The 18,302-nt window shown below is 42.8% G+C and overlaps 3 protein-coding genes across 6 annotated transcripts in view; 1 reads left to right on the plus strand and 2 right to left on the minus strand.

The window, feature by feature from the left end:
• Window positions 1-18,302, plus strand: part of cdk14 (cyclin dependent kinase 14) — a 300,539-nt gene that overhangs the window by 173,557 nt on the left and 108,680 nt on the right. The window lies entirely within an intron of this gene.
• Window positions 218-7,909, minus strand: LOC141800196 (uncharacterized). Its single transcript, XM_074682606.1, has one exon. The coding sequence runs from the start codon at window positions 7,862-7,864 to the stop codon at window positions 1,520-1,522; it is 6,345 nt and encodes a 2,114-aa protein (XP_074538707.1). The 5' UTR covers window positions 7,865-7,909; the 3' UTR covers window positions 218-1,519.
• Window positions 8,610-10,534, minus strand: LOC141800531 (uncharacterized). The gene is made up of 6 exons (XM_074683126.1): window positions 10,361-10,534; window positions 10,134-10,268; window positions 9,985-10,047; window positions 9,791-9,859; window positions 8,717-9,688; window positions 8,610-8,660 (listed from the first exon to the last, which is right to left on the minus strand). The coding sequence occupies exons 2-6, from the start codon at window positions 10,203-10,205 to the stop codon at window positions 8,610-8,612; spliced, it is 1,227 nt and encodes a 408-aa protein (XP_074539227.1). The 5' UTR covers window positions 10,206-10,268; window positions 10,361-10,534.

The following is an 18,302-nucleotide window of genomic DNA, read 5'->3' on the forward strand; positions in this document are numbered from 1 at the left end:
TACACTGTAAACCAGGAGAACAGTCACTCACCTTTGTTTTTTCACACTACATGGAAAACATTTTGATAAACTATGTACATCATGACAGACAACACTGATGTTTAGCTGTAGTTTATTTTGAAAAACAGTTTCACATTAAAATGTCAGCTTTCTAGGTCAAATGTATTTCCAGATACTTTAATCGTATCTATACATTTCACTTGTCATTTATCTTTTAAATATGAAAAAGTTACTCAGCATCAAGATTATCAAAACGATTATTTTATTTTGCAATTCATCCAAAACTTATCAGAAATCCACACATTACTTCTCTCATTGCTTTCAAACTTACATTAAGATATCTTTATTTTTTTATCTTTAACTTTTTACATTTTAATGTCATGGACATAAATACTTTGACTACAGTTCATCTGAACGACTCCGGCTGATGACAAAACAAATACATGTGTTGCTGTGAATTCAAAAGTCTCTCGCTGCTTCATCCACATCCACATCCCATTGCTGGTGAGGAGGTGGTGGTGGTTGGGATCACTGCAGCATCTTCCAACAAACAGTTCACCTCAGAGACACAAAGATTCATTTTAAGAATAAAATCATCTGAGCATGTGCACCGTCAGCTTAACTATCTCTAAACACAGATTTACATGACCAGAATGTTGTAATAACTTTCAGAGGGACAGAGAGAGAAAACATAAGACCGAAAGACACAAGGGGAGGAGGAGACATGGAAAATAACAATAACAATAATAATAACTATTTCTTTTTAAAACTGTCCTGTCCTGGCAGTCAGGCATGCAGAATGGGGAGTCTGAGCCTTGTGGTGCCAGAACAGGTTTGCTCTTACTTCATGTTCACAAACAAACAGTTTTCATATGAACTGTTGAAAGTGAACTTATGAAGATTAAACACTACTAAACTGAAACATACACTCAATAATACATATTTACACTTTAAAACAGTAATAAAATGACAGTTAATGTGCAGCAAGCAAAGACTAACAGCTAAAACACTAACAACTATAACACATGATTATCTAAAAACACCTGCCTACATGATCAACAACATTTAATAAAAAAAACGCTTTCCTCTTTTGCTGAGATACATGATTATTTTAGAAACAATCAAATCATAATTACTATTTACATCTTTAATCACAACTACACAAAATTTACACGACAAATACCGACAATTCAAGACCTCACCATAAATAAATGAATAAATATATAAATACCATATACAAATATAGAAAACGAGCACAATGGACCACTAAAATTCCAAAATGGTGTTCACTATGTGAGTGGGCAGACTCTAGATGAAGACACAAAACTACAACCATGGTGAAGTAAAAAGTTCACACCAAAAAACTACATACCAGTTTCCTCTTTAAACCCCACAGATTAACACAACTACCACTAATATTTGCACCATGGCAGAGCGATGTAGCTGTGTTTGACTCAGACAAAGAACTCACACTGCCACTGTGAATCCTTTGTGTCCCTCCTTTGCCAAATCAACCACACTAATCATCATCTAGATTAAAGTCTGCATCAAAAAGCTCCTCTAACTCACCTACACTAACATCTACCTGCCCCTGATCATCTTTAACTCTAAAACTACACAGAATGCCTTCATGATCACTGAAGTACGTGGGCATCACTGCACATTCCACATCGTACTGTGCTGTTTTCACATAAACATGATCAATCAAAGTCCCCTTCTCTGTGGTTTCCTGTGTTACATGCTGCATGAATCCTTTTGTGCCCATGAATTTACAAATTGAAGAGTTTTTCAAGATGTTTTCATTAAAATCTCCCATCACTACAATTGTGTTACTGATTGGATTTAACCAATCAAGTAACTTCCCCAGATTTTCTTTCAGTACTAAATTTGGGTAACATGGTGGACAATAGATCACTGCCAAAACTATGTTTACTTTTGGAAACAGGCACACCAAACACTCCAGATTCAAATCGGGTACCTGCAGAACGTCACAGTCCAATTGATCTTCACTATACAAACCAACTCCACCATGTTCAAGCTGCTGAAGCTCTAACAATTTGGCGTGACTGCTGCTGCTGCTGTAACACACACCACGAGGACGACTGTAGAAAGTAAAACCTTCAATTTGGACACTGTCCAATGAGGACTGTGCAGTGAGCCACGTTTCTGTGACAGCAATACAGTTAGGCTGTAAATGCTGCGTGCAAGACACCAGATCCACCAAGTGGCGGCTTAAACTTTGAACGTTCATCAGATACACAGAGAAGCTGGGTGCATCTGATGAAGGTTTCTGCTGTCCAATCAAAAATGGAGGCATGCCCTCCAAGGCCTCCCTGATGGTGGTCTTGCTGAAAATGGCCTTCTCATTAAAATCCCTGATGATCAGTCCCGACAAAGCCCTGACTCGACTAAGTGCTACATACGCCTGCCCGGGTGCAAACACCTTCTTAAAACAGACCACGGCCTGGTCCACGGTCAAACCCTGCACTTTGTGTACTGTACACGCCCACGCTAACCTAAGAGGAAACTGAACACGCAAACCCCCCCACTTCGTCGCCTTCTCCTGCTCTGGATCAATAGCAGTAGAATCCCTGCATTCTACTGCTGCATGTGCACGCTGTTTCCTCCTCTGTGAGCCAATTCTAGGATCGTCAAATTTAACATAAACTGTTTGAGGAAACTTGTCACTCACATTCTTAAACTCAATGTGAGTGACGGTGCCACATGCTCCATTGACCAGACCATCCCCGACATCCACATTCTTACACAACATGACGCGCGCGTTCCTCGCTAAACACAGCTGCTCTTGCAAACACGTGTCTGATGCTGCTCTATGATGCCCGGCCATCTTTTCCAATTTGCCTGTTTTGCTACTGTTTTGGTAGTCCTGAGCATCAATAGTGACATAATCAGGACACGAGGCAAAGAGCTGCTCCAGGTTGTGCTCAGCCACTTGCATATTTGTCGGGAAAATATGCAAGGCTGAGCTCTCCTCACCGGTCTCGCGTGACTTTAAAATTTGGACGTCCGTTTCTAAAAGGGGCGTGTCCTTGGAACGCACTCTCAACCTGTTCAACAACTCTGCAAACACACTATCCTTCTGCCTGACTACCGTTGTGAGCTCCACTACGCTAAAGTTGCACCACAGATCCACCCCGATGGGACTGCTATACAGAGGCTTCCCTTTAACAGGAGGCAACTGATAGAAGTCACCAACGGCTATCACGCTCACACCGCCAAAAGGGGAAAAGTCGCCTGTCTGTCTAATCTGCCTCAACCTACCATGGACATAAGCCAGCAGGATGTGATCAACCATACTGATTTCGTCAATGATTAGAATTTGGAGGTGACCCAATTCAGCTCTAAGCGAGTTTAGTTTCTCTTCACCTAAAGGGGTGTAAGGTAAACTAGCGTGTGTACCAATGCCGAATGTGTGATGAATTGTGGCTGCATTTAAATTGTATGCAGCGATGCCCGTAGGAGCAGTTAACAAAACTGTGACATCGTCTGGTTGATGACATAGTGCTGACAGAAGCCTCCCTGCCTCATACTGAATGGCCCTGATTAAATGACTCTTCCCCGTTCCTGCTCCGCCTGTTACAAATACCTGCAGAGGCTCTGGGTTTTTGCCCATCACCTTCTGCAAACACCAATGTCTCACCCTGTAAAAAACAGCTAACTGTGTCTCATTCAGAGACCTAACCAAACACAAACCCTCACTACGAGACATGGTGTTTCTGTTCTTCTCTAACCTAACAACCTGTCTAGCAGCACCCATCAAATCTGGAATGTTCTCTAGACCTTCAACAAGCTGCTCTCCCTCTATCTCCTCTGCCTGTTGCTGCCTCCTCTCCTCTAAACACTCAATGCGTTCAGCTTCCTGCTCAGGACACAACTCACCCCACACATCCTCATCAACACCACCGAGCAGCTCAGCAATCTCCTGAGCTCGCTCCAAATCCGGACAATCAAACTCAAATTTGGCCCTATTCTCCTCGACCACGGCCTGCACCGAGTGCACGGAGCCGTCCCTAAACCTGACCTCCCCGTCCTCATAAAACTGACTAAAGAGCTCAAAGCCCTGAGGTTTGAGCTCACAGTCAGTTCTATAAGGAAGGAACAACTGCAACAGACTCTGGAAATGAGCCTCTTCCTGCTTCTCTAAGTTAAACCGCATGTACCGAACCACCGCAAACTGAGATCGTGTTCTCCTCAGGATGAAGCCCAAATTGTTTTCCAATTCAATCGCATTTTCTGATTTTTCATTCCTGGAGAGGACACGATACTCAGATGCAAACGTCGCCATACACATGTCCGCAAACACGTCGTCGTCAGGCCTGTTCTTAAACCTGTCCACTATGCTAGTCATCCACATGTCGTCCGAGCGAAGATCATGTGATGACGCCCTTTCCTGCAAAACACTGAGAGGTAAACTCATCTTGACTATGTTGCTCCCTGTCGGCACAAAGACAACCTTTCGGGAACATTCCCTCAGATGCATGGACGTTAGCCTATACACTGCCTCCTGAGCGCAGACGTCTCTGTGGTGTAAATATACACTCCCCAGCTTCTTCAAGCTTTCTCTAGCAGAGAGATTTCCTTCTTTGGAAGCTTCTTTTTGGGCATTGCTCAATAAAAGGCCAATTTCTCTCTCTGACTTCGTAATGTACGAAATGATGTAAATGACGACTGCGTAGGCGTCAGTGACAAAGCTAAGGTCCATGTTGGCGTTCCAGCACTTCAACAACTTCTTACTGTACTGGTTCACCCAAACACTGTTTACCTCTCTCCTATACACTACCTTTGTCTTTTTCTCTAAACGCCGATAAGCCTGCTCATAGATGTCCTGATTGATGCCCAAACTCGCAAACAACTCATCTACACTCGCAGGAGGCACCTCATTTTCAACAGCTTTCTTAACAGCTGTTAAAATTGCCTCTGCTGTTTCTTTGGGCATCTCGTTATCGTCGTCGAAACACTTACAGATTGGCATGTTTTTTGAAGCAGATCTCTCCTCTGTGCTATATGCATCTTTCCCGCCACATTTGCACTCTTTCTTGTGACAGATAAATGTCCGCTTGGTAGCTGGTTTTGGGAAATTGAAACGACATTTGCTCTTCTTTGACTTTCTACAAGTCTTAGCATGTCGTTTGGAGTGTGTTTGAACCGATGTCACAATGTCCAATAATGTGTCATCGTCAGAGGGCAACTCGCACAAGACGTATTTATCTATAAACGCAACTACTTCCTCATCTGTGTTCTTACCAATTTTGGGGGCGCCCTCGATCCAAAACAAACAGTGAACATGAGGAGAACCGCGCTGCTGAAACTCAACCCTATGAAAGTGATCGGCGATTTTGCCAATTGGTTCAGCGGGAGACATGAGAACTGCTTTCAAAAAACAATGCCATCTGTAATCAAACATCCTCGCAGCCGTCACCGGATTACGACGCAACAACTGACACCTGTCTGCCCACTCCAAATCCTCTACCGTCTGCGATCTGCCTTCCTGCCTCAGGATGCTGGTCAGCAGATTCTGCCAGCGCATATCAGCAGACGAAAAGGAGCAAAACCACGTCGGGATCCCTAACTGACGAACGCAAGCCAAAACTTCCTTCTGAACAGTCTGCCAAAATGCCGGAGTCCCCCTAATAGGTCTCAGGAACTTAAATCCATCATCAAACTCTAACAACTGCTTTAAAGCCTCCTCATCCTTCAACATACCCTGAGTGATTCGCTGAGACCTCTGACCTACTTTACCCTTACGCAACGCCACAGAAACATTCGACACTACCTGATCTAACTCCGACATGTACTGCGCAAAAAAGATGTACTCTACATTACGCGCAAAACGACCATCCGCATGCATAATTCTATTGTTAAAATAACGCGTAAGTGACAGGTGAGCCGATCGAATGTCATGAAAGGTCTTATTACCCCGAGGAAACAACACTGGAAAACATTTAGCCTCATTCGTTTGGTCAGAAAGCATCTTTACTGGACAATTTCCCTCTGCAGGCGCAATATTCACTATATCCTCAAAATATTGATCTAATGCTTCCTGACCAATATCAACAGGCATAAGACAAGTGTCCTGAAACATGCAGTGCTGCTGCCTGTCATGTAACATTTCATCTTGTATTATGTCTGAAGCTTCCTCTACATCTCCCTCAACAAACTCAGCCTGTGCTCTAACCTGATCAGCTCCCTGAGCACTAACTCCACCCTGCTCTACAACAGCCTGCTCTGAAACAGCCTCTTCCTCACTAGACTCAGCTTCTTCCCTTTCTTCATCCTGTAGCCTACAAAACTCATTTACCCAGTCCTCATTAAACTCTATATCTGCATAAAGGGCATTGGTCCTCTTTAAGTAATCTAGCGCCTGTCTTACACGCAGAGTATCTACAAACTGATACTCGTAATACCCTTTATAGGTCAGTTTACGCTTTAACTTAACCTGTACTAACGACCCCTCCATACTGGACCGGGGCAACACACGAGTCGACTGCACAATGTCTGCTGGAACACATGTCACAGGTCCATGTACTCCGTTCTGCCCCCCTTTCGGCAGTGCCAACATCTTCATAAATGGAATATGCAACGCGATCAAATGCTGCTCTAAACTATTCAAACATCCCAGTTCAGGAGGAATGGGATCCAGCTCCAGGTTATTGATCCAGCATTCAGCTGGCATCTCACCTTTACTAATCTTACCCTGACAGGAGTGACAAATCCACAGCTCACTTCTAGAAACTGCCAATTGACATGGCACAACACACTCTTCACTACACTGATGCAGGAAACACTCACTAATACACGCCTCAGCAAGTTCAGCAGTTCTGCTGGTTCTGCTGTAAGCGTCCCTGTCACAACTAACGACCTGATTTCTAAACAACAACCTGTGACAAACACAGCAGACAAAATCAGGGCCATCCTTAACCTGCTCTAAAAACTGATTCATAACAAAACCAAAGTCTTTTGACTGCTCTACCCTATGTTTCCTGCTGGACCTAACACGACCAATAACCCGCCGCCTGTGCTCTAAACTACCGTACTGACGCTTACTAAATTTTCTACTCCTAGCTTTAACTTTCTCCCTAAGCTCTTCACTATCCCTGTATTTAACCAGAATCCTGTCGATAACTTTCTCCCTATGCTCCTCACTATCCCTGTATTTAGCCATAATCCTGTCTATAACTTTCTCCCTATGCTCCTCACTACCTTGATATTGTGCCCTACCCTTGGATTTAACCTTCTCTCTGTGCTCAGGGTTCTCTTTATACTTCCCTACACTCATTCCTTTAACCTTCTCTCTGTGTGACACATCTTCACTATACTTTCCAACACTCTTTGACTTTTTCTGTTCTCTAAAAATCACATTATCCTGATATTTCTTTCTAAACCTCATCTGACGTCTCTCACTGAGCAACTCATTTTCTTTCTTCTGACTCCACTCCCTACGGTTGATGTACTTTGATTTTGCAAACCACACACCTGGCTCTGCATCCTCGTCTTCATCATCTAAACCTAGATCTGAAACTTCAAATTTCTCACTGCACCAAACTGCTGGTTTCTCCCTTCCAACAACACCTTCCTGACATCTAGCCCTAAATGTGTAACCTGAACCCTCATTGACTTTACAATAACCATAACAACTCTGCAGTCCAGGCTCATACACACAAACTACATTCTCAAAATGACTCCCTGAGACATTGTCTAAATAAATGCACTCCGACGACAAACCCCTACTGCTACAGCTGTACTTGAGCCAACGACCATCATAAAATGTACAAACGCTAATGCCCAACATATCTGCTGTAGCCTGAATTTCCACCTCTGTGGCCCAAGAATTTACACTTGCCATCCTAGACTGCTGAATGTACTCTGACACTGAAGAGTACTCACTCCTAATCAGACTAGAATAATGACTACAGTTTCTCTGGAGATGTTTGCAAACGGCAAGCCTAACCCTACGATGGTGCTTCTGAGAACCACTCACAGCCTGAGAGATGGCTCTGAAGAAGCAGTTACCATCGGCCACGATCCTCTCATTTCTACATGGAACCCCTAACAAACCAACACGAGCGGACGCTGGTCCACCGATCTTCACAAACTCCAAGTTAAAACTATTGCACACAGCCTTGCAGACATCTACACTGAGAGGACGGAAGACTAGCTCTGCATTTCTGATGGTATCAACAAACTCGACATCTAAATTAGCCTCACTGACATCAAAACGCTTGGATTTTTTCGACACACGAGGCCCAGAAGAAATCTTACGCTTCCCTGCCACTGAGACACTGCTAACTTCGCTAGCTAAAGACACTCCTGACGACGCTGGACTGGCATCTCCACTCACACAAACCTCAGGCTCGCAACTGCCTTCAAAAACATCATCACTGAACCTGCCTTCACTGACTACACTAGACTCTGGTGTTGGAGCAGTGTTCACCTCAGTGACCCGCCTCTCCATGGAAACACCAGACAGCACTGGACTGACATCTGCATAAGCACTAAGACCAAGCGGAGGGAAATCTTCATCGTACCTAAAACAAAAGCCGGATTGCCTTGATTTCTTCGACCAACAAGTGTCAGAAGAAATGCCCCACTTACTGCCACCGGTAACGCTCTGTCCTGCTGGTGAGCCGCCGCTCAACACACTGGCATAAGACCGCAAAGAAACGCCTGACAGTGCTGGACTAACATCTGAACTCACACAACGCTCAGACACAACACTACACTCTGGTGCTGGAGCAGCAGTCACCCCTGTGACCCTACCCTCCACAGAAACAACAGGCAGCACTGGACTTGCACCCACATGGACAGTGATGCCACACAGTTCAAAGAGCTTCTCCCTCGAACTGAGACTGTCTGCCAAGCGACAGATATAGTGGTGCAGGTCATCCAGGCACTCAAAATGCAAAACCACGCTTGTACCGTTAAAGTGTAACAAGCCCTCGTTACCCCGTGAGTGACTGTCCACCACAGCGAACCGTCCATCCTCACAGATGATGGCAGAAGTGTTGCCACACATCGTCAGAAGACATGTGTGGTACTGACCGAAGATCCTGTTCAGTGCGTCACGTAAACTGATGAACACACCGCTGTCGATGTGTTCACCCTCTGTTACGCCGACATCACCGAACGCCGAGTCGCCAAAAACAAAGCGAACCACCGCATCATCAATCATCAACCGCTGTGGCAAATCTGGGACAGAGAGCAGATTTGTCACGTGGTTGAAGATGCCTCGATCGCGCAAATTACTGTACAACTCGTCGCCGCAAATCACAGCGCGATCAAGCTGACGTCTGTCCCAGGAAAAAACACTGCTCAGCGTGTGTTTGGCCAAGCTGACCAAAGCTATAGCCATACACTGCTGTCCTCCGTAAAAAAAGCGCTCGTCAGCCTGATGAAACGACCCTCGCACAACCCTGACTGGCCTCCCAGCTCTGCTAGCCTCTGCTGCTACATCACTACTGTCACAATCTAACCCAGCATCAGAAACACAAGCAGAAGAAAAAAAGGGGTCCTTAGCTTTGCTGATCTTCCGTGGCCTCTGGGTTCCCTCGGCGACAGCAGGGCACGGCGCAGCCACCTCCTCCGCGACGACCTGCAGCACCTCGGACTCCAGCGATGTCTCCTCCACGACGACCTCCGGGACCACGGACTCCTGGGCTGCTGCCTCCGCCTGACACAAATCAAAAATTCAGTTTAACTGCATGACAAACCAGGGGGAAAAATGCAGGTGTAAAAACAATAAGTCACATAATATGTTTAGACAAAAACGCACCTGGCGCTGGACCGGACTGGGGCCGGAGGCAGACACGGTCTCCTGGGCAGGTGAAGGTGTTGCCGCCACCTATAAAGAAAAGGAAAACATGGAAAAAAAAAAAAAAAAAGATCAAGATGCAACTCTTATCAAAACATATATCACACCGCATTGGTCACTCTTCAAAACCAGCAAAAAATAAAATAAAAACACACCTGCCGCTTTCCTCCACTGCGCTTCCTGGCAACACCTCGTGGCCGACGCTTCGCACGCGAAGCCTAGAGGAAGAAAAACAAACCTTTATAACAGCTGTTTACCACTTGTGTTATCAACTATTTGGTCATATGGCTTGTGTGCACTTTACCTGGCCAGCTGGTGGCTCAGCGATGCAGCCAGAGCCAGAAGAAGGACTGACCTTCTCCATAGCATCCAACATGTCACCGCTGAACCACACAGGGTTGGGCGGGATGACAGGCCGAACCACAGCAGGTGTTCCGGCCTTCAAAACAAAAATCAAACATTGTTTTAAAAAAAACTTCACATGCAGGCTTTGCACAAACTTCTACACACTCAATCAGAAAAACACTTTACCTTGTCCTCCTTTCCAACCACAGTCCACTCCCAGGGGTCGCTGTGACGGGTCACGGGGAGGTGACCTGTCACAACTAGCCTGGGAGACACCGTGGCACGCGGCGATGTCCGGCGGGACACCGCGGGCGTGGGCGAGGGCGGACGCTGGGTCAGCTGCTGGACAGCAGCATTCCACAGCAGATCCACCAGCACAGGGGTCCCATCGGTGTCGCTGAGGTGCACCTGAAAAACAGTCAGACACAGCAGACATTTCACCTTGTTAGTTGGATGTTTTCTTTAGTGTCACATAAAGTGTCTTGTAAAAATTAGAACAATACTTACGCCGTCGGGGCACCACAGCTCCAACCGATGGAGGGGGAGGTGCTCAGCCACAGACACGTAAGGGAAACCTGAAATAAGTGTCACAAACCACACACAAAAAAATACTAAGTAAACATTAAGTAAACATTAACGCATGCATTTACATGTAAACGTTCATCCATGCATGCTGTCACATTTTTTTAACAAATATGAAATACTCAAATCTCAGGTGTTGCTGAAAAACTCGATTGAAACGTACCCATGCGTGCTGCGACTCGGTGGAATTCCTGACGCAGCGCCAACTGCAGGCCCGGGTGGATGTTCAGGCGTGGAGGGAAGTCCAGCACGAACACCTTACAGAAAAAAAAACCTTTGTCAGCAGATCGCATTCATGTCTCTAAAATAAGTGCATGACAATACAAAGGCTGCTCACAACAGCTTTGCTGACACAAAACCAAACGGTTAGCAACAAAAACTTAACACAAACACACACCTTGGGCCAGCGGCTGGCGATGGAGGTCAGGAGAGCACCGAAGTCCAACGCTGCCTCGCCAACCGTCCGGCTGGCCGTGAGGTTGTTGCTCGGGGCGAGCACGCAGACGGCGTCGGGGGTCCACGGGACGTCTGCGTGCAGGGCCTCTGTCCTCAGCTCGGCTGCCGATGCACCTGGAACAGACAGAAAAGCAAAGGACAGAGAACCTACTGGCATGGGCACGAAGCCGTCCACCATGGCCCGGAGGTGGGAGTCTCCAACGACGAACACCAGCTGCAACAACACAGACGTTGTTTAACAACAGTGAAACCTACCAACAGACACCTTACTCGCTGCACTTTTTCGATGAATAAAACAAAAATCATACCTTCTGGTCCGGACGATGCGCTGGAGTGACCAACTTGCGGCTCCGGTGGGTCAGTGCAGAGGTTGGCCATCTCCGCGTTCGGTGGCGGTACCCGGTACCGCGGCCTGTAAAGGACATTGAAGTTTGTCAGAACATCATTAAGGGACATTACATCCAAACCATATCAGTGAACATTCTGAAATGAAAGTTTGACACATACGAGCAACGAACTCGGGGACAGGCTCGAGGGCAGTCCAGGGGTGGTCCTCTGCCCTCTTCCTCTTCAAGGCCAACGCCCTCCGATGGCCTTTCGCTCTAGGCATCTGAACAGGAAGAGGAAGAAACATTTTTGAGTCCACGCTCACAGACAAAACACCAGTCAATCTGTGCCAATCATACTCACAAGGCTTCACATAGCAACGCTTCACCTACCATTACAATGTAGAAATGTTTTAACTCACCTTGGCTGAGGGCAAGTGTGTGTGTGTCTGTGTGTGTCTGTGTGTGTGTCTGTGTGTGTCTGCTTGAGTGGATGTGTATAAAATCAATTAAAGTGTGTGCAGATTAGCAGTTAGTCTAGGTGTGTGTCGGTTTAAAGAGATGTATGAGTGTCAAGATGTGTGTGTCCTGGAACAGAAGATCGCAGAAATGCAGCAGTCGTAGTCTCCAAAGCACAGGTGAGCACAGGGAAGTAAATCGCACAGCCAAGGAATCTGCAAAACAATACCATTTAAGAGTAATCAAGATAATTGTGGGAGGGGAAAAAAAGCAACAAAAAATGCATGCAAATCCAATCTACAAATTAAGATCATGCCAGGAATGCCACATCTTCAGAAGACCCGGACAATCACTTTGATCACTCAAACATTATGAATCTTTAACCCTCACAAAATGCCAGTGAGCTCTGGCCTGCTAACCAGGATAGATACACAACTGATTAACAGTTTAAACTAAAATGTACAACATTGGAAGACAAACCTCACACACTCTCACACAACAATAAGTCTTTTCTCTCAGCATTACCCAAAAAAGGAGCAAAATGCTACAGCTAACGTGGCTAACAAGGAGCTAAAACACAGGGAAAAAGGCCATCGCAGCGAAGCTATATCTAAAAACTTAAAACGCATATCACACCAAGAAATAATCTTCAAAATGTTTTCAAAATGCCCAAAAAGAGCACAGGAGAGTACAGGAGAGCACACAGCTAAGGAATCTTCAAATCGATACTACTGAGAGGTAATAAAGATTATTTTAGGAAAAAAGCCATCAAAAATGCATGCACATGTAATCTACACATTTAGATCATGCCAGGAATGCCACAAAACACATCTTTTGAAGACCCAAACAATCACTTTAATCACTCACACATTATGGATCTTTAACCCTCACAAAATGCCAGTTTGCTCTGGCCTGCTAACCAGGACAAATACACAGCTGATCAACAGCTTAAACTAAGATGAACAAAATTGGAAGACAAACCTCACACACACTCTCAAACAATATGAATTTTTTTCATCAGAAATACCCAAAAAGAGAAAGAGCTACATAATGTGGCAAACAAACAGCTAACACAGGAAAAAAGGCCCACACTGCGTAGCTATATCTACAACCTTAAAGCACATATCACACCAAGTAATAGTCATCAAATGTATTCAAAATGTCTTTAAAATGCACCAGAAAAGCAAAGGAGAGTACAGTTGAGCACACAGCTAAGGAATCTGCAAATCAATTCAATTTAAGAGTAATCAAGATCATTGAAGGAGAATAAAAAGTCATCAAAAATGCGTGCACATCTAATCTACACATTAAAAGCATGCCAGGAATGCCACAAAACACAACATTAAAGGTCCCAAACAATTAATTTCATCATTCACACATTATTGATCTTCAACCCTCACAAAATGCCAGTTTGCTCTGGCCTGCTTACCAGGACACACACATAACTGATAAACACCTTAAACTTGGATAAAAAAAAATTTGGAAGACAAACCCAACACACTCTCGCACAACAATTAGTCTTTTCTCTCAGCATTACCCAAAAAAGGAGCAAAAAGCTACACAATGCAGCTAAAAAAGTAGCCAACACAAGGAAAAAGGCTGACACAGCGTAGCTATATCTACAACCTTAAAGCACATATCACACCAAGTAAAAGTTTTTCAACATATATTTAAAATGCACCAAAAAAGCACAGGAGAGCAAAGGAGCACACCATTTAAGAGCAATCAAGAAAATTGTTGGGGGAAAAAGCCACAAAAAATGCACTCAAATCTTATCTACACATTTAGATCATGCCAGGAATGCCACAAAACACAACATTAAAGCACCCAAACAATCACTTTTATCACTCACACATAATGGATCTTTAACCCTCACAAAATGCCAGTTTGCTCTGGCCTGCTTACCAGGACACACACACAATTGATTAACAGCTTAAACTAAGATGAACAAGCCACATAATGTGGCTAATAAATAGCTTTCACAGAAAAAAAGGCCAACATAGTAGAGCTATATCTACAACCTGAAAGCACATATAACACTAAGTTATAATCTTGAAAATGTATTCAAAATGCACCAAAAAGCACAATAGAGCATAAAATCACACAGCCAAAGAATTTGCAAATCACTACCATTTAAAAGTAAGCAAGATTATAGTGGGAGAATAAAAAGCCACAAAAAAATGCATGCAAATCTAATCTACACATTTAGATCATGCCAGGAATGCCAAAAAAACACAACATTAAGGCACCCAAACAATCACTTTAATCACTCACACATAATGGATCTTTAACCCTTACAAAAATGACAGTGAGCTGACAGATACACAACTAGTTAACAGCTTAAACTAAGATGAACAAGCTACATAATTTGGCTAACAAGTAGCTATCACAGGGAAAAAGGCCCACACTGCGTAGCTATATCTACAACCTTAAAGCACATATCACACCAAGTAATAGTCATCAACATATATTTAAAATGCACCAAATGCACAGGAGAGTACTGAAAAGCACACAGCTAGGGAATCTTCAAATCAATTCCATTTAAGAGTAAGCAAGATTATAGTAGGAGAAAAAAGCCATCAAAAATGCATGCACATGTAATCTACACATTTAAAGCATGCCAGGAATGCCACAAAACACAAATTTAAAAGTCCCAAACAATCACTTCAATCACTCACACATTCTGGATCTATAACCCTCACAAAATGCCACTAAGCTCTGGCCTGCTAACCAGGACAGATACACAACTGATCAACAACTTGGACAAACAACAACATAGGCAGACAAACCTCACACACACACTCACACAATAAGTCTTTTCTCTCAGCATGGCCCAAAAAAGGAGCAAAAAGCTACAGCTAACATGGCTAACAAGTAGCTTTCACAGAAAAAAAAGGCTGACGCAGCATAGCTATATCTAAAAAACCTAAAAGCACATATCACACCAAGTGATAACCTTCAACATATATTTAAAATGCACCTAAAAAGCACAGGAGAGTACTGAAGAGCATGCAGCTAAGGAATCTCCAAATCAATTCCATTTAAGAGTAGGCAAGATTATAGTAGGAGAAAAAAGCCATCAAAAATGCATGCAAATCTAATCTACACATTTAAAGCATGCCAGGAATGCCACAAAACACAACTTTAAAAGTCCTAAACAATCACTTTAATCACTCACAAATCATGGATCAAAACTTCAACAAAATGCCAGTAAGCTCTGGCCTGCTAACCAGGACAGATACACATCTGATCAACAGCTCAAGCTAAGAGTTAAAACAAAGGCAGACATACCTCACACACACACTCACACAGTAAGTCTTTTCTCTCAGCATGACCCAAACAAGGAGCAAAAAGCTACAGCTAATGTGGCTAACAAGAAGCTAACACAGGGAAAAAGGCAGACACATCATAGCTTTGTCTCAAACCTAAAAGCACATATCACACTTGGTAATAATATTCATTATGTATTCAAAATGCCCCAATAAAAAACACTGGAGAGCATGAGATCACACAGCCAAGAAATTTGCAAATCAATACCATTTAAGAGTAATCAAGATTATAGTACAAGAAAAAAAGCCATCAAAAAATGCATGTACATGTAATCAATATGTATCTTTTATCAGAATTACCCAAAAAAGGAGCAAAAATATATAGGTAACATGGCTAACAAGTAGCTTTCACAGAAAAAAAAAGGCTGACACAGCGCAGCTATATCTGAAACCCTAAAGCACATATCACACCAAGTAATTATATTCAAAAAGCACCAAAAAAAGCACAGGACAGTATGAGATCACACAGCAAAGAAATTTTCAAATCAATACTATTTCAGAGAAATCAAGATTATGATGATAAAGACCCACAAAAAATACATGCAAATGTAATCTACACATTTATATCATGCCAGGAATGCCACAAAGCACAACTTTGAAGCACCCAAAAAGTCACTTCAATCACTCACACATAATGGATCTTGAACCCTCACAAAATACCAGTCAGGTCTCGCCTGCTAACCAGGACAGATACACAACTGATCAACAGCTCAAATTAAGATTTAAAACAAAGGCAGAAAAACATCACAAACACACGCACACACACACTCACACAGTAAGTCTTTTCTCTCAGCATGACCCAAACAAGGAGCAAAAAGCGCACAGCTAATGTGGCTAACAAGAAGCTAACACAGGGAAAAAGGCAGACACATCATAGCTTTGTCTCAAACCTAAAAGCACATATCACACTTGGTAATAATATTCATTATGTATTCAAAATGCCCCAATAAAAAACACTGAAGAGCATGAGATCACACAGCCAAGAAATTTGCAAATCAATACCATTTAAGAGTAATCAAGATTATAGTAGAAGAATAAAAGCCATCAAAAGATGCATGTACATGTAATCAATATGTATCTTTTATCAGAATTACCCAAACAAGGAGCAAAAATATATATAGGTAACATGGCTAACAAGTAGCTTTCACAGAAAAAATAGTCTGACACAGCGCAGCTATATCTGAAACCTTAAAGCACATATCACACCAAGTAATAATATTCAAAATGCACCAAAAAAAGCACAGGACAGTATGAGATCACACAGCAAAGAAATTTTCAAAGCAATACTATTTCAGAGTAATCAAGATTATTTTGATAAAGACCCACAAAAAGGCATGCAAATGTAATCTACACATTTATATAATGCCAGGAATGCCACAAAGCACAACTTTGAAGCACCCAAACAATCACTTCAATCACTCACACATTATGGATCTTTAACCCTCACAAAATACCAGTATGCTCTGGCCTGCTAACCAGGACAGATACACAACTGATCAACAGCTCAAATTAAGATTTAAAACAAAGGCAGAAAAACCTCACACACACACTCACACAACAAGTCTTTTCTCTAAGCATGACCCAAAAAAGGGGCAAAAAGCTACAGCTGACGTGGCTAACAAGTAGCTTTCACAGGGAAAAAGGCTGACATGGAATAGCTTCATCTAAAATTCTAAAGCACATATAACACCAAGTAATAACCTTCAACATATATTTAAAATGCACCAAAAAGCACAGGAGAGTACTGAAGAGCACACAGCTAAGGAATCTCATAATCAATTCCAATTAAGAGTAGGCAAGATTATAGAAGGAGAAAAAAGCCATCAAAATGCATGCAAATCTAATCTACACATTAAAAGCATGCCAGGAATGCCACAAAACACAACTTTAAAGGTCCCAAACAATCACTTTAATCACTCACACATTATGTTACTATAACCCTCACAAAATGCCAGTCAGCTCTCGACTGCTTACCAGGACAGATACACAACTGATCAACAACTTGAACTTGGATAAACAACAACTTATGCAGACAAACCTCTCACATGCACTCACACAATAAGTCTTTTCTCTCAGCATGACCCAAAAAAGGAGCAAAAAGCTACAGCTAACGTGGCTAACAAATAGCTTTCATAGAAAAAAAAGGCTGACCAGCATAGCTATATCTAAAACCTTAAAGCACATATCACACCAAGTAATAATCTTCAAAATGAATTCAAGATGCACCAAAAAAGCTCAGGAGAGTACAGTAGAGCGCACAGCTAAGGAATCTTCAAATGATACCATAAAAGAGTAATCATGATTATTGTAGGAAAATAAAAAGCCATGAAAAATGCCAATTTAATCTACACATTGAGATCAAGCCAGGAATGCCACAAAACACAACTTTAAAAGTCCTAAACAATCACTTTAATCACTCACACATCATGGATCAAAACTTCAACAACATGCCAGTAAGCTCTGGCCTGCTAACCAGGACAGATACACATCTGATCAACAGCTCAAGCTAAGATTTAAAACAAAGGCAGACAAACCTCACACACACACAGTAAGTCTTTTCTCTCAGCATGACCCAAACAAGGAGCAAAAAGCTACAGCTAATGTGGCTAACAAGAAGCTAACACAGGGAAAAAGGCAGACACATCATAGCTTTGTCTCAAACCTAAAAGCACATATCACAATTAGTAATAATCTTCAAAATGTTTTTTTAAAATGCACCAATCAAAAGCACTGGAGAGCATAAGATCACACAGCCAAGAAATTTGCAAATCAATACCATTAAAGAGTAATCAACATTATATTAGAAGAAAAAAAGCCATCAAAAATGCATGCACATGTAATCAAAATGTATCTTTTATCAGAACTACCCAAAAAAGAGCAAAAATATATAGGCAACATGGCTAACAAGTAGCTTTTACAGAAAAAAAGGCTGACACAGCGCAGCTATATCTGAAACCCTAAAGCACATATCACACC

Source organism: Halichoeres trimaculatus, unplaced genomic scaffold (genome assembly GCF_033239565.1).
Source record: "Halichoeres trimaculatus isolate MK-OKI-2021-1 unplaced genomic scaffold, fHalTri1.1 fHalTri1_scaffold_12, whole genome shotgun sequence".
Classification (NCBI taxonomy): Eukaryota; Metazoa; Chordata; class Actinopteri; order Labriformes; family Labridae; genus Halichoeres; species Halichoeres trimaculatus.